The following is a 16,980-nucleotide window of genomic DNA, read 5'->3' on the forward strand; positions in this document are numbered from 1 at the left end:
AACACAATTTCTAAAGTTTCCCATTTTTGGAAATTATATGTTGGCCTGTGCCTAAATCTACCAAGATCCTTCCTTCTTTCCTGCCATGAAGTTCACCATGATGTGGTAATTTCCCATAAAATATCTTTCTTTTCCTTCAACCAACATTTTCTTAATTATCAGAAATTAGATTTAGTGTTAGTTTTTTAATTTCCACCATCTAAGAGGTAATTGTCGGCAACAAACCTTGAGACCAATCAGGAGATCTGCTTTGAGGCAAATGAAATATTTGTTGCATGTCTATACTTGAATTACTCTCTTTACTATGTTTTGCTTAAACTTTGTACCAGGAATAACACATTTCCTCCTTTTAACTTGTAGGAGTTAACAAAATGTTTTATCTTCATTGTCACCCACCGGTTTCTCTTTATATTTATAGCCTCTAATTCTTGAATTTTTAAGCATATAAATATTCCCTGATATGTAGCACTATTCTGATACCTCTCTTATGTCTCTGTTCCTTTGGAAGGCTGCATATCATTCCACTACCACATTATTCTAAACTTAAGCTTCATTCCAAAAGTCTCAGCATTGTTTTATAGCAAGTAACAATACTGTTTTAAAATTTAAATTGAACACCAATAAAAAATAAATTAAAAAAAATAAAATAAATAAACTAAAAAAAAAAAATATTCTCTCTCCCTGGGGCATCTGGGTGGCTTAGTGGTTGAGCAACTGCCTCTGGCTCAGGTCATGATCCCAGGGTCCTGGGATAGAGTCTTACATCAATCTCCCTGTGGAGAACCTGCTTCTCCCTTTGCCTGTATCTCTACCTCTCTCTGTGTGTCTCTCATGAATAATAAAATCTTAAAAAAAAAAAAAAACAATACTTCCCTTGTGAGATACATTCAATGAATCAGAATACAGGTATATGCAATTACAATTCTTCTTTTCTTCCTCATTATTTATTCAGATTCATAAAAAAATCCATACTAGAACAATTATTTTGCGAAGTCAGTGTTCAGGAGATCCCTGGGTGGCTCAATGCCTGCCATTGGCTCAGGGCGTGACCTGGAGTCCTGGGATCGAGTTCCTCATCGGGCTCCCTGCATGGAGCCTGCTTCTCCCTCTGCCTGTGTGTGTGTCTCTGCCTCTCTCTCTCTCTCTGTGTCTCTCATGAATAAATAAATAAATAAATAAAATCTTTTAAAAAAAAGTCAGTGTTCAATTACCATTAGCTATGAAAATCTTAGCTGCAATGAAGATCACTAAGAATTCAACCATCATTTCATTTTTTCATATTATATTCTAAAAAAAAAAAGATCCATAGGTATCTTTCTCTTAAAGAGAAAGTATCTCTGCTTTTTTTCCCCATTTTTAGTTTAAAGATTTTTTTTTTATGATATACATATATATATATATATAGAGAGAGAGAGAGAGAGAGAGAGACACAGGCAGAGGGAGAAGCAAGCCCCATGCCGGAGCCCCGCGTGGGACTCGACCCGGGGATCCGGGACCCCAGGATCGCGCCCTGGGCCAAAGGCAGGCGCCAAACCGCTGAGCCACCCAGGGATTCCCCCATTTTCAGTTTAAAATATCTCTCTAATAGGGATGCCTGGGTGGCTCAGTTAAGCGTCCTACTAAACCGCTGAGCCACCCAGGGATTCCCCCATTTTTAGTTTAAAATATCTCTCTAATAGGGATGCCTGGGTGGCTCAGTTAAGCGTCCTACTCTTGATCTCAACTTAGGTTTTGATTTCAAGGTCGTGAGTTCAAACCCCTGTTGGGCTCCATGCTGGGTGTGAAGTCTACTGTAAAAAAAAAAAAAAAAAAAAGAAAGAAAGAAAGAAAGAAAGAAAAGCCCTCCCTGATAGAAAAACACATTCTTTCCTAATTTTATGACTTTCAAGTGAGTCCATAATTCTATGGCTCAGCAATCTACAATTAGTTGTTCACCTCTTGGATCTTCTTCCCTTTTCTGTTCTCTAAGTCCAAATGCCTAATAAGAATATATGATAAATATCTTCTGCTTCCAAATATAAAGATATGATAAAATATGAAGAAGGTACTATAACTGTGAATATGAAGATCTGATAAAAGATATCATTTGCTTAAGAATACTTTCAATTCCTGTTTTAGACATTCTTTGAGAATGTCATTAGTATCCATATGAATGAGGATAGGCAGCGAGTGTGATAAGTTTAAGCAAGTGCTTTACTTTTTTGTCTCCTTCAGAGAAACTCTGCAGCTTCACATGTATCACAATTATCATAATGGGCAAAAGCACTCATCTGGTTCCCAACTTTTCTGAATGAGTCAACTACCATGTATCTCTGAGGATACATATATAGAATTTTATTTCTAATTCTCTATGATATTTAATTCTCTCATTCCAGGTTATGGCTAGAATCTTGGTTCCATTCTGCTGCCTGATCACACTATTCCATGTTGCTGCTTCTCAAGAACTTTTAGAATTACTAAATAAACAATGTTGACATGATGCAGTTCCTTTTCCTTCTTTTCTCTTTTTTGACATATTTCTCTTTTTCCTAGAAAAGGGAGCATTTAAGTTCTTCACATTTTTATGGAATATAACAACTGGCTTGACTTTTGGAAATACTACAGCAACTATTCATTTGTATAATACAAGAAGATAAAAATATCATACTCTGAATGTCACTGATAAGTATACTTAGTTTCCATTTTCCTTTATCAGGATAGTTATCTCAGGTAGAATTATTATTCTTTGTGACTACCTCTGATGAAAAACTTGGCTGGCAAGTGCAGTCAAACTGCCTATTTACTCTTAGTTCCTGTCACCTTGGCTTCAAGAGCCACCACTAAAATCATTTTCATCTCATTATATTTCCATTCACTCCACTCACCAATTTTGACTCTACCAAAACATACCATTAGTTATAACCAATTAAGACCAGGAAGCTATAGCCAAATGTAGCATCCTTCTTTTCAGTGCAAGTGACAGTAAAGATGGGAGTTTTGGCTTATTAAATAAACTCTATTTGCCAAGCTTGAAGAAACCAGGAAAAGCAATAATGATTACTGGTTATCTAAACATCAATCATTTTGTATTCTCTGGACTCATACCTGTGCGTGTACTCTTTGGGTAGAATAAAAGATACTTCATTACTAACATTCTTCTCCAAAGTGGCTGTTGGTATATAATATTGAAGCAATTTGAAGATTTCTTCAACATTACAGTGAGCTTCCTTCACCATAACAATGTGGTATCCCACACCTGAGAAAATCCATTTAGAAAAACAAATAAAACCAATTTTGTATTTCCAATATTCTTGTGAGACAATTCATGGCTTTCCATAGTTTGGGTGATCTAGAAAAAGATAAGGCATGTTAATCATAAAAGTCTAAGATGTCTAATAAATTCCTCTTTTGTAATTTCATTAATTTTCTTAGGCACTGATAGAACAGAGATGGGGAAAAAAAGCTCTGTTAAATAGAGATCTATATAATTTACCTGACAGAGAATTTAGAATAATATCATAAAGATGTTCACCAGGGTCAGGATACCAATGCAGCAACAAAGTGAGAATTTCAACAAAGAAACGGGAAGCTTAAGAAGTATCAAAAATAAGTCACAGAGCTGAAAATACAGTAACTAAATTGAAAAATTCATTAGAGGAGTTCAGAAGTGGACTGCATAAAGTAGACAAAAGGATAGGTGATCTCAAAGTCAAGTAATTGGAAATTATTCACTCAGAGAAACAAAAAGAAAAAAGAATGAAAAAGTGTAAATAAAGCCCAAGAGACTTATGGGACATCACTAAGTAGAATAATATATACAGTATGGGAGTCCCATTAGGGGGCAGCGGGGGAGGGGGAAGAGAGAGAGAGAGAGAGAGAGAGAGAGAGAGAGAGAGAGAGAGAGAGAAGGAATAGGAGGAGGAACTAGAGGTTTATTTAAACAAATAATGGCTGAAAATTTCCCAACCAAGGAAAGGAAATGGGTATTCAGAGTTACAAATGCAAAGGATTTATACAAGATCAATCCAAAGATACCTACAATAAGACACATTATAATCAAATGGTAAAAAGTCAAAGACAAAGAGAAGATTTTGAAAGCAGCAAGAGAAAAACAAGTTGTCACATACAAGGTAATTCTCATTAGACCATTAGTTGATTTTTCAGCAGAAATCTTGAAGCCTAGAAGAGAATGCTGAGATACATTCCAAGTGCTGAAAGAAAATTACCAACTAGGAATACTCTATTTGGCAAAACTGTCCTTCAAAAATGAAGGAGAAAGACTTTCTTAGACAAACAAAAGCTGAGAGAATTCATTACTTAGATTTGCATTATAAGAAATGCCAAAGGGAGTTCTTCAAATTGAAAAGGATGGCTAAAAAAAAAAAGAAAGGATGCTAACCAGTAATACAAAATCATATGAAAGTATAAATCTCATAGATAAGGGTAAATAGACAAATATAGAATAATGTATATTGCAATGATGGTGGATAAGTTACTTTTAATTCTATAAAAGTTAAAAGATAGAAGTATTAAAAACTGTAACTAAATGTGTTATATTGTTACTAAAAAGTATAACTAAAAATGAGACATACAGGGATCCCTGGGTGGCGCGGCGGTTTGGCGCCTGCCTTTGGCCCAGGGCGCGATCCTGGAGACCCAGGATCGAATCCCACATCGGGCTCCCGGTGCATGGAGCCTGCTTCTCCCTCTGCCTGTGTCTCTGTCTCATTCTCTCTCTATGACTATCATAAATAAAAATTAAAAAAAAAATGAGACATACAATACATAATACAGATATGAAGTAAAGATGTTTATATTATATAAATATGATATCACTAACTAAAGTGTTATGGAGGAAGTAAAGAAAATAGCTTTTTTAAAAAAATATTTTATTTATTTATTCATAGAGACAGAGAGAGAGAGAGGCAGAGACACAGGCAGAGGGAGAAGCAGGCTCCATGCAGAGAGCCCGTCGCGGGATTCAAACCAGGGTCTCCAGGATCACGCCCTGGGCCGCAGGCCACGCTAAACCGCTGCGCCACCGGGGCTGCCCGAAAATAGCTTTTTAAAAATTTTTTTGAAAACAGCTTTTTATATGCAATAGAGATTATCAGCTTATAATATACTGTTATATGTGTTCCATGATAATACAAATATGTCTAGAAATTACACAAAAGAAAAAATTGAAGCATATCAATACAAAAAATCAGTAAAAAGGAAATAAAAACAGCAAGAGAGGAGAAGAGGGACACAAGAACTACAAAACAAACAGAACACAATTAACAAAAGTAGGTATTTCCTTATCAAACTACTCTATGTTAAATATAAACAGATTTAATTCTCCAATCAAAAGAACAACTGAAGGTATATTTTTTTAAATGTTAAGACCCACTCCTATAAGAAAATACCAGGTAAAAGCTTCTTGACACTGGTATTAGCAATGATGTTTTTTGGATATGAAACCAAAAGGACATGAAAGGAAATTAAAAAAAATAGACAAGGGTGACTACAAAACTAAAAAGATTCTGGGGACATGTGGGTGGCTCAGACAGCCAAATGTCTGACTCTTGGTTTTGGCTCAGGTCAGGATTTCATGGTCATGGGATTCAGCCCTAAGTAAGGCTCCACTCTCAGTGGAGAGTCCGCTTGAAGATTCTCTCCCTCTACACGCCCATCCACTTTCTCTCTCTGTCTCCCAATCTCTAAAATAAATTAGTAAATCTTAAAACAAATTTAAAAATTCTGAATGGCAAAAAAAACAATCAACAAAATGGAAAGGCAACCTAGAGAATAAAAGAAAATGTTTGTAAACCAAAAATTCCTAGGAGAAAACAAAGGAAGCAATCTCTTTGACATTGACTGTAGAAGCCTTCTTCTATATAGGTCTCCCCTGGCAAGGAAAACAAAGCAAAATTAAACTATTGAGACTACATCAAAATAGCTTTTGCACAATGAAGGAAATCATCAGCAAAACAAAAAGCACACTGAATGGGAAAAGATATTTGCAAATTATATCCAATAAGGCATTAATATCCACAACATACAAAAATATTATACAACTCAATACAAAAACCCAAATAATCAAATTAAAAAACAGGCAGAAGATATGAGATGGCCAAAGGTATCTCCAAAGAAGACATACAGATGGATGTTTATATGAACATATGAAAAGATGTTCAACATCATTCATCATCAGGGAAATACAAATCAGAACCACAAGAAGATATCTCTCACACCTGTCAAAATGGCTAAAACCAGTAATACAAGAAACAACAGGTGATAGTGAAGATATGAAGAAAAAAGAACCCCCTTGCACTGTTGGTGGAAATGGAAACTGGTGTAGCCACTGTGGAAAACAGTGAGGAGGTTCCTCAAAAAATTAAAAATTGAACTACTATATGATCCAGTAATTTCACTATCAGGTATTTACTCAAAGAACACAAACACATCAATTCAAAAAGATATATGCATCCCATGTCTATTGCAGCATTATTTACTACAGCTAAGCTATGGAAGCAACCCAAGTGTCTACCCATTGATGAACAAATAAAGAAGATGTGGTTAATATATACAGTGGGATATTACTTAGCCATCAAAAATGAAATTTTGCCATTTGTGACAACATGGATAGACCTAGAGGGTGTCACGCTAAGTGAAATAAATCAAAGACAAATACCAAAGAATTTCACTTACATGTAGAATATAAAGAACAAACAAATAGACAAAACAGACTCAAATATATGAGAAATAAACTATCAGTCACCAAAAATAGAAGGGGTTGGAGGTCGGGGAAATTGGTGAAGGGGATTAAGAGGGATGAACTTCTGGTTACAAAATAAATAGGGAATACAGTCAATAATATTGTAATAACTTTGTATGATTACAGATGGTAACTAGACTAATCATAGGGATCATTTTGTAATGTATAAAATACCAAATTACTATGATATACACATGAAAATAATAGGACACTGTATGTCAATTATACTTCCATATTAAAAATAAATAAATAAACTATGACCATTACTTCAAAGAGCTCATATTTGAGCTCCAAAAAAAAAAAAAAAAAAAAAAGACAGAGGAAATCATAGAAATTTTGGGGAGACAAACAAAAACTTATGGAAATTATATTAGAATATTACTAAGACATCAATATCCATGAAGATTATGTTTGAAGAATATTAAGATATCAATATCCAAAAAATAATCAAAGGGATAGAGACCATATATTCTTTTCAGGAAAACTGAAGAGCCACAGCAGCGCAGGGATCCCTTGACCATGATAGCTATGCGATCACCCAGGATGTCAGCTTCATCCATATAATGGGTGGTCAATAAGATGGTACGATTCTCTTTATACTGCTGAAGGACTTCCCAGGTGGCCCTCCTTGAGGCTGGGTCCATGCCAGATGTTGGCTCATCAAGTATCACCACCTAAAGACCAGAGGAACAATTCCGTAACTATTAAACATTATGTACTAGTGTCCCTAAGGTCTTACCACTTATGGGGCTTACTCTGATTTTGCTTTTTCAGTCACTTTTTCAATTAAGCTAAGATAATAAATTTAGACTAAAACTGAAAATAATTCCAAACCTGTGACATATTTACTATAAGCATTTGGTAATGTGAATTCCATATGGGATTTCACTTGTAAGGTTCCTTTTACAGTGTTAGACCCGTATCAGCTCTCAAGTTTCTGTTGGCTGATTTAGTGGGGGTTTTTTTGTTTGTTTTTTTACCTTGGAGCCCCCTATAAGTGCTATGATCATGGAGAGTCTGCGCTTCATGCCTCCACTCAGTGAATGTGAAAATGCATTATGCTTATCTAGAAGGTTAAAAGCAGCCAGCATATGATCAGTTTCCATAAGACGTGTCTTTTGAGGTATTCCTTTTACCTGGAAAGAGAAGCCAGAGCTTATGTGGTGCTTCCCGCTTTATCCTTAGAAACACTTTATACAAGTAATCTATCTGAAGTACATCAATAGAGTGGGAAAAAGGAACATATCTTTTTTGGCTTACCACACAATAGAAGTAAAGATGTTCTGACACAGTCAAATAATCAAACAACAAGTTTTGTTGGGGACACACGCCCAAGCTTTTCCTGATATGGACCATCTGCTGTGAGATGTTATATCCATTAATATAGGCCTCTCCACTGGTAGCAGGATAGAGACCTAGGGATTAAGCAGAAGACATAATAATACCTTAGCTTTCATGAGGGAACATGACAATAAACTGCTCACTAAAACCTTAAATTTGAAATCTATGAGGATTGTTCATTAGAATTAGCAATATCTCTCAGAAGAAAATTCCAAAAACTATCAATTTTTTAAAACTATCTAATTTTTTTTTCTGAGTGAAATAAGTCAATCAGAGAAGGACAAACATTATATGGTCTCATTCATTTGGGGAATATAAATAATAGTGAAAGGGAATAGAAGGGAAGGGAGAAGAAACGGGTAGGAAATATCAGAAAGGGAGACAGAACATGAAGACTCCTAACTCTGGGAAATGAACTAGGGGTGGTGGAAGGGGAGGAGGGTGGGGGGTGGGGGTGAATGGGTGACGGGCACTGAGGGGGGCACTTGATGTGATGAGCACTGGGTGTTATTTCTGTATGTTGGCAAATTGAACACCAATAAAAAATAAATTTATTATTAAAAAAATTAAACTATCAATTGTTATATTGGAGGTGATGAGATTAAAAATACTTAATTTTTAAGTTTTTGATTAACTCATGTTCTAATATTCAGTGAGTATGAATGGGTACAAATAACTCAGGTATCTAAACACTAAAGAGTTTATTATATTAGAACTTAACAGCATTGCATCAACTATTTGACAACACTTATTAATTATGTTATGATTGTACACTTCACTAGATTATGCTAAATTCTTTTAAAACTTGAAAACCCAGATAATAAAACTGTTATCCATGAAGAATTTAAATTCTAGTCAGGGGAGTTAACACACTGTAACAATAGTTTCAAAATATTGATATAGTTTTTATCCACAGCTCTCATAATCATTGGTTAAGTTTAAAGAAGAAAATATCACTTTAAATCCAGGAACTCATAAATCCTACTTTATACTTACTGTGGTAAGCATTTATATTGTACAGAATTGTGAAATCACTATGAAGTTAATATAATATTGTATGAAACTAACATGGTATGTCAACTATACTTCATTATTTTTAAAAAAGAAAACATGACCAAGAGGATAAATGTGTTTAGAGATATCCATCCAACATGATGTCCCAAATTATCTCTGTTGTGCTACGGTCTCCTCCATCATCATATTTGTTCCAGACATTTTCATTTTTAACAATGTAATCTAGTTTTAGATGCATTGAAATGCGATTGTTTAGCTGATCATCCCCATCCACTACTTCCATAGAGGACTTTTCATTTCTCATTTTAGTGATTTGAATCTTCTGGTTTTTTTTTTTTTTTTTTTTCTTGGTCAGTACAGCTAAAAGTTTGTCACTTTTATTGATCTTTTCAAAGAACTAACCTTTGGTTTCATTAATTCCCTTATTTCCTTCTTTCTTCTTGCTTTGGATTTAGCTGGCTATTATTTTTTAAATATCTTAAGGTGGGCAGATTATTAGAGGACTTTTTAATGTAGGAGATTATAGCTATAAATTTCCCTCTAAGCACTGGTTTAGCTGCATCTTATTAGTTTTGTGCATTATGTCATTTTTATTCATGTCAAAATATTTCCTAATTTTCTTTGTGATTTCTTCTTTCACCATTGGGATTTAGAAGTATGTGGTTTAATTTCCACAAGTATATGAATTTCTGAAGTTTCTTCCTGTTGCAAATTTATAATTTCACTCCACTGTAATTAGAAACTACACTTTGTGTGATTTCAATCTTTTAAATTCATTCAGGTTTTTTTTTCTTTTTTTGTGGCCTAATGTAGTCTATCCTAGAGAATATTCTACATTGGTAGAGAAGAACATATTTTGCTGTTGTTGGATGAGATGTGTATAGATACTTATGAGATCTATTTTGTAATATTTTTCAAGTCATCTATTTACCTGTTAATATTCTGCCTCCTTGCTCTATCTTTCATTGAAAGTGGGATACTGAAATCTACAATTATTACTTTTCCACTTGTCTATTTCTGCCTTCAATTCTGACAGTTTTTGCTCCACGTATTTGGGAACTTTGTTGTTAGGTGCATATATATTTATAATTGTTACAACTTCATGGTAAATTGACCCCTTTATCATTATAAAATATATTCTTTATTTCTAGCAACACTTTGTTTTGAAGTCTATTTCGTCTGATATTTGCATAGCTACTGGAGTTTTACTTTGGTTACATTTTGTGTATTTTTTCCATCCTTTCACTTTCAAAATATTCACATCTTTGAATATAAAACATATCTTCCCTAACTCTAGGAAACAAACAAGGGGTAGTGAAAGGGTGGTGGGTGGGGGGTTGGGGTGACTAGGTGATGGGCACTGAGGGGGGCACTTGACAGGATGACCACTGGGTGTTATGCTATATGTTGGCAAATTGAACTCCAGTAAAAAAAATTTTTTAAAAACATATCTTCTGTACACAGCATAGAGTTGGATTTTTTTTTTTAAAGATTTTATTTATTCATGAGAGAGAGAGGGGGGTGGAGCAGAGACACAGGCAGAGGGAGAAGCAGGCTCCATGCAGGGAGCCCGACGTGGGACTCCATCCCGGGACTCCAGGATCAGGCCCTGGGCCGAACTTTGCGCTAAGCCACTGAGCCACCCGGGCTGCCCTGGATCTTATTTTTTTATACATCTGACAATCTGCCTTTTATATGGATAGTTTAATTCACTAACAATATTATTATTATTATGGGTGCATATATGTCGGCCATTTTGCTTTTTTTGTTTTCAATGCCTCATGTCATTTTTATTACTCTATTTCTTTTTTATTGCTTTCTTTCACAATGATTATTTTCTAACTTAACATTTAAATTCCTTTAATGATTTTTCACTGTATATATATTTTTAGTTATTCTCTTAGTGGGTGCTCTGAGGCTTACTACTATACAATTTACCAGAATCAACTTCAGATTTATACTAAATTCTAGAAAACTGATATAATTTTGTTCTGTCTTCTCTATTTTTGTGCTAGTATTGTTATACACATTTCATTTACATGTGTTACCACAATAGTACATTGTCATAATTAATACTTATAGAATTTTATGCGTATTACAGAAGTGGAGAAAGGAGAGCAAGCATGTATTTACAGTTTGTTAAATTTACTTATAATTTAGAATTTTTGGTTTTCTTCAGTTTGTTAAATTTACTTATAATTTAGAATTTTTGGTTTTCTTCATTTGTTCCTATGGATTTATGTTTCCACCTTGCATTATTTCCTTACTCTATTACAACTTTGTTCCCATCCCCCTCTTTTATGCTATTATTGTCAAATTTATTATTTTTCTGTATTGCAGGCCCAACATCACAATTATCTAAATATATTTTTAAAGATTTTATTTATTTATTCATGAGAGAAATGGGGAGGAGGGGGAGAGCACAGGCAGAGGGACAAGCAGGCTCCATGCAGAGAACTCGATGTGGGACTTGATCCTGGGACTCCAGGATCACACCCTGGGCCAAAGGCAGGCGCTAAACTGCTGAGCCACCCAGGTGTCCCTATCTAAATATTTTTTATAAAATTTCTTTTGAAATTAGTTAAAAGGAAAAGTAGTATGTATTAATACTATCTTTTATAATTATATAATTAACTTTATTGATGTCATCTTTGTTATTTATGTGTGTGTGTGTGTGTGTGTGTGTGTGTGTGTATGTGCCTGTGTTCAGATTTCTATCTCAGCTTCCTTGCTTTTTAGCCCAAAGGGTTTTTAAAGGCAGGTCTGTTAGGAATGAATTCTGTCAGTTTTGTTTATCTGGGAATGTGTGATTTCATGTTAATTTCTGATACTTAGAGATGAGATTTTCAGCTGATAATTTCTTCTTTCAGCTCTTGGCTTAAAAAACTTTTTTTTGTAACTGTAAGTTTGTACCTCTTAATCCTCATCACTGATTTTGCCTATCCCCCCACCTACCTTCTCTCTGGCAACCATCACTTTGTTTTCTGTATTTAGAGTATTTCCTTGTTGTTTCTTGCGAGTCTACATATGAATGAAATTATGAAGTATTTGCCTTTCTCTGTCTGACTTATTTCACTTGGCACCATACCCTCTAGTTACATTCATGTTGTCACAAATGACAAGATCTCATTCTTTTTCATGGCTAAGTAATGATTATATATATATATATATACACACATACACATACACACACCACACGCATATATATACATATGCATATATATCACATACATAAAAATATACAACATACATATATACACACTACATCTTCCTATACACACATATATATATATACAACATCTTCCTGTGGTATCTATATTTGCCATATATATTATATATAATGTAAATATATCATATACATACCACACAGACACACACACACACACATACATATATATATGTACTTATATCACATCTTCCTTATCTATTCATGTATCGATGGACACTTGAGTTGCTTCTATTTCTTTGTTGTAAATACTGCTGCAATAAATGTAGAGGTACTTGTTATCTTTTTGAATTACTGTTTTCATCTTTGGGTAAAAATCCCTTAGTGAAATTACTGGATCATATGGTTATTTCTGTTTTTAATTTTTTCCTTAATATTTTCCTTAAAGGAAAATCCATACTATTTTCCACAGTGGCTGCACCAATTTACATTCCCACCAACAGTGCATGAAGGTTCCCTTTCCTCCACATTATTTCCAACACTTACTATTTCTTGTCCTTTTGACACTATCCTGACTGGTGTGAAGTGATACCTAATTGGAGTTTTGATTTGCATTTACCTGATGAGGACTGATGTACATCATTTTCTGTGTCTACTGGCTATCTCTATGTCTTTGGAAAAATGTATATTCAGGTCCTCTGCCCATTTTTTAATCAGACTGTTTCCTTTTTTTTTGGTGTTGAGTTGTATGAGTTCTTTATATATTCTGGATATTAACCCCTTATTGGATATATCATTTGCAAATATATTCTCCCATTTCTCCCATTCAGGCTGTCTTCCTTTCATGTTTTGCTGATTTTTTTAGGGATATATATATATATATATATATATATATCAATTTTTTCTCTTTATGCTTTGCACATTAGTAGTTTTTGATATATGGTGAACATTAAGTTTATAAGTAGCTTCTTCTGCATATAGCAATCTATATTAAATTGATAATTTTCAAATTTGAACCCATTCTTTTTTCCACCCCTCCCCATGTTTTAGGTATACGTTGTTATTTTTTTTATTTTTTATTTTATTTTATTTTTTTTGTTATTTTTTAAAAAATATTTTATCTATTTATTCATGAGAGACACACAGAGAGAGGCAGAGACACAGGCAGAGGGAGAAGCAGGCTCCCTGCAGGGAGCTCTATGTGGGACTCGATCCTGGGTCTCCAGGATCAGGCCCTGGGCTAAAATAAACGGCTCTGCCACCCGGGCTGCCCTGTTGTTATTTTTTATATTGTTTTATTTGTGAGTTCCTTGACTGATTTTTTTTATAGAAATATTCATTTTTACTGATTTTGTGTTTCCTACCTTTATATTGTCATTATTGGTCTTTCTTTTCCACTCAAAGAGTCCTCTTTTATATTTCTTGCAAGGCTGGTTTAGTGGTCATGAACTCCTTTAGTTTCTGTTTCTGTGGGAATCTCTTTATCCCTCCTTCTATTCTGAATGATAACCTTCCTGGAGAGAAGTATTCTATCTTGGCTGCAGATTTTTCTGTCAGCAATTTTAATATATTATGCCACTCCCTCCTTGTTTGCAAACTTTCTTCTGAAAAATCTCCTGCTAGTCTTCTGGGTTTTCTTTTGCAAGTTACAGTTTCCTTTTGTCTTGCTGCTTTTAAATTTTTTCTTCATCACTATATTTTGCCTATTTAATTACAATATGTCTTACTGTGGATCTGCTTTTGTTGATTTTGATGGGGGTTCTCTGTGCCTCTTGGATCTGGATATTTGTTTCCTTCCCCAGACAGGGATGTTTTTAGCTATTATTTCTTCAAATAAATTATCTGTCTCCTTCTCTTGTTCTTCTGGGACTCCTATAACACGAATGTTATTACATTTGATGGAGTCAGAATTCACTAAGTCTATTCTCATTTTGCAGAATTTTTTTGTTCTCTCTTCTGTTTAGCTTGATTACTTCCACTACTTTGCCTTCTAGGTCACTAATTCATTCCTCTACTTCTCCCACCTGCAATTTATTCCAACAAGCATGTTTCTCATCTATGTTTATTGAGCACTTTATCTCTGTTATGTTGTTCCTTATTTCTGTGTTAAAGGGTCTTGCTCATGTCTTCCACTCATTTTTCAGTTCCAGTGAGTATCCTTATGATCATCGCTTTAAATTCTCTATCAGGCACATTACTCGTATCTGTTTCACTTAGATCTCTGACTGTGGCCTTGTCCCGTTTTTACATTTGGAATAAATTTCTCTGTCTCTTCATTTTGTTTGCCTCTCTATGTCTGTTTCTGTGTTTTAGGAAAGTCAGCTATGTCTTCTGATCTTGAAAGTAGTGACTTTATGAAGAGGTCCTGAAGTGCCTTGCAGTGCAGCACCCCTGTTCATCAGAGCTTGGCACTTTAAAAGAGTACTGTTTATGTCTTGCTGTTGTGCCTGAGCCACTTTCCTTTCAGTGAAGTTGTCTGCAGTGTGCCCTCTGATGCCTAGGATCTAGGCAGGCCAGCTCTGAAGGGGTGTAGCTGCCAGGGAACTTGGGAATGAGGTGACAATGTTAGCAAATTTGCACTGGGCCACTAGCCTTATGCTGGATCCCCTTAAGTCCTGCAGTGGCTGGGGGCAAGAGACTGGGCTTGGCACACAAGGATGTCTGGGTGTAACAAAGCAAATTGCAGGGCACACAATAGCAGGACAGGGTGCATATGTGACTTTACCAAAATTTGTCCTGAGCCCAGGACTGAAGCTAGCAGGTTTAAAGTGGACAAGATCTTAGGAGAACTCAGGGCATTGCACAACTACTAGGTTAGGTAGTAAGTGTATGTGCAGTCCAGCTGCCTCAAATGGCCCTATGTTTATGTTGGGGCCAGGGGATTCGGGGGTGGGAGCGAGGAAGGGAGAAAGGGTGCCTGCCAGCTCTTTCAGTTTTGGAGAGGTCCTCCAACACGTTCTGAAATCAGTATGAACAGATTTGTCTCCCATTTGCTCCTAGCACTTTATAAACTGCTCTTTTTATGTTGCCTCTCTGTGCAGGCTGCTGTCTTTAAGGGCAGTGACCCAGCTATCACTGGCCCTCTCTGCTTGCCTTGTATTGAATCAGCTGACTTTTAAAGCTCCAGGCTCCAAGTTCTACTGGTTTTACAAATTCAAAGAATTATGCTTCTCTGGTTTTCAAAGCCAAAAGTTATGGGGATTAGTCTTCTCCATGTGAGCTCTCTGGTGCAAAGATCCATTTCTCTGCCCTATCCATGGACAACTCCCTCTCTCCTGCAGGCAGCCTCCCTCTACCTTTCTGATCTTCCTAATCTTTCAGATGCAGTTTCTTGTCTATATTTAGTTGTGGAATTTGTTCTGCCAGTCTTTGGATCACTCTCCAATTTATTTACTTGGATGTGGATGATACCTAGTTACAAACGTGGCATGGGGTGAGCTCAGGGTCTTCCTACTCTGCTGTCTTCCCAAACTCCCCTGCATATTAATTTTGTATTCTGTAATTTAATAGAATTCATTTATTCTAATAGTTTTTTGGTGGTGTCTCTAGAGTTTTCTATATATATTATTTACAAATACTGATAGTTTTAAGTCTTCCTTACCAATTTAAATGCCTTTTATTTCTTTTTCTTGTCTAACTGCTGTGGCTAGGACCTTCTTCTATTATGTTGAATAAAAGTGGTGCCTGGGTGGCTCAGTTGGTAAGGTGTGGTTACTGAGCCCTCAGCTCAGGTTGTGATCCCAGGGTCCTGGAGTTGAGCCTCACACCCTGCTTCTCCCCCTTCCTCTGCCTGCCACTCCCCATGCCTGTCCTCTCTCTCTCTCTCTCTCTCTCAAATAAACAAACATAAACAAAATTTAAAAAAAGTGGTGAGACTAGACATCCTTTTTTTTTTCCTGATCTTAGAAGATTTCAGCTTTCTGCCATTATGATGTTAACTGTAGGTTTGTCATATATGACATTAATCATAATGAAAAATGTTCCCTCCAAACACACTTTGTTGAGAGTTTTTAATCAAGAATGGATGTTGTGTTTTGTCAAATGCTTTACTCTGCATCTACTAAGATGAATGTATGGTTTTTATCCTGCCTCTTGCTACTGTAATGTAGCATGCTGATTGATTTGCCAATATTGAATCACTCTTGCATCTGTGGCATAAATCCAACATGATCATTATGAATCCTTTTTTAAAGATTTTATTTATTTATGAGAGAGACAGAGAGAGAGAGAGAGAGACTGGCAGACACAGGAAGAGGGAGAAGCAGGCTCCATGCAGGGAGCCCAATGTGGGACTTGATCCTGAGACTCCAGGATCACCCCCTGAGCCGAAGGCAGACGCTCAACCATTGAGCTACCCAGGCATCTCCATAATGAATCCTTTTAATGTATTGTTGAATTTGGTTTGCTAACATTTTGTTGAGGAGAATTACATATATTATCATCAGAAACATTGGCCTGTAGTTTTATTTTTGTATTTTGATTTGGTATCAGAGTAATAGCTGGCCTTCTAGAATGAATTTGGAAGTTTTCCTTTCTCTTCTATTTTTTGGAATGCTTCGAGAAGAATAAACATTAACTTCTCTTTAAAGGTTTGATAAAATTCACCTGTGAGGACATCTGTTCCTGGGCTTTGGTCACTGGGAGCTTTTTCATTGCTGATTAAATTTTATTAGTAGTAACTGATCATTTCAAATTTTCAACACTTTATTAAATATAATCC

At 35.5% G+C, this 16,980-nt stretch overlaps 1 protein-coding gene across 12 annotated transcripts in view; it reads right to left on the minus strand.

Annotated features, from left to right (window-relative positions):
- The window catches only part of LOC479817 (ATP-binding cassette sub-family A member 3-like), a 136,050-nt gene that overhangs the window by 62,913 nt on the left and 56,157 nt on the right, over positions 1–16,980 (minus strand). For all 12 annotated transcript variants that reach the window (XM_038540111.1, XM_038540110.1, XM_038540106.1 and 9 more), the window contains 4 exons: positions 8,000–8,154; positions 7,720–7,875; positions 7,203–7,413; positions 3,085–3,235 (listed from right to left, as the gene is read on the minus strand). In XM_038540111.1, the coding sequence (XP_038396039.1) occupies positions 3,085–3,235; positions 7,203–7,413; positions 7,720–7,875; positions 8,000–8,154 (673 nt within the window). The remainder of the gene's footprint in view (positions 1–3,084; positions 3,236–7,202; positions 7,414–7,719; positions 7,876–7,999; positions 8,155–16,980) is intronic.

The sequence above is a fragment of the Canis lupus genome, chromosome 6, assembly GCF_011100685.1.
Source record: "Canis lupus familiaris isolate Mischka breed German Shepherd chromosome 6, alternate assembly UU_Cfam_GSD_1.0, whole genome shotgun sequence".
Taxonomy (NCBI): domain Eukaryota; kingdom Metazoa; phylum Chordata; class Mammalia; order Carnivora; family Canidae; genus Canis; species Canis lupus.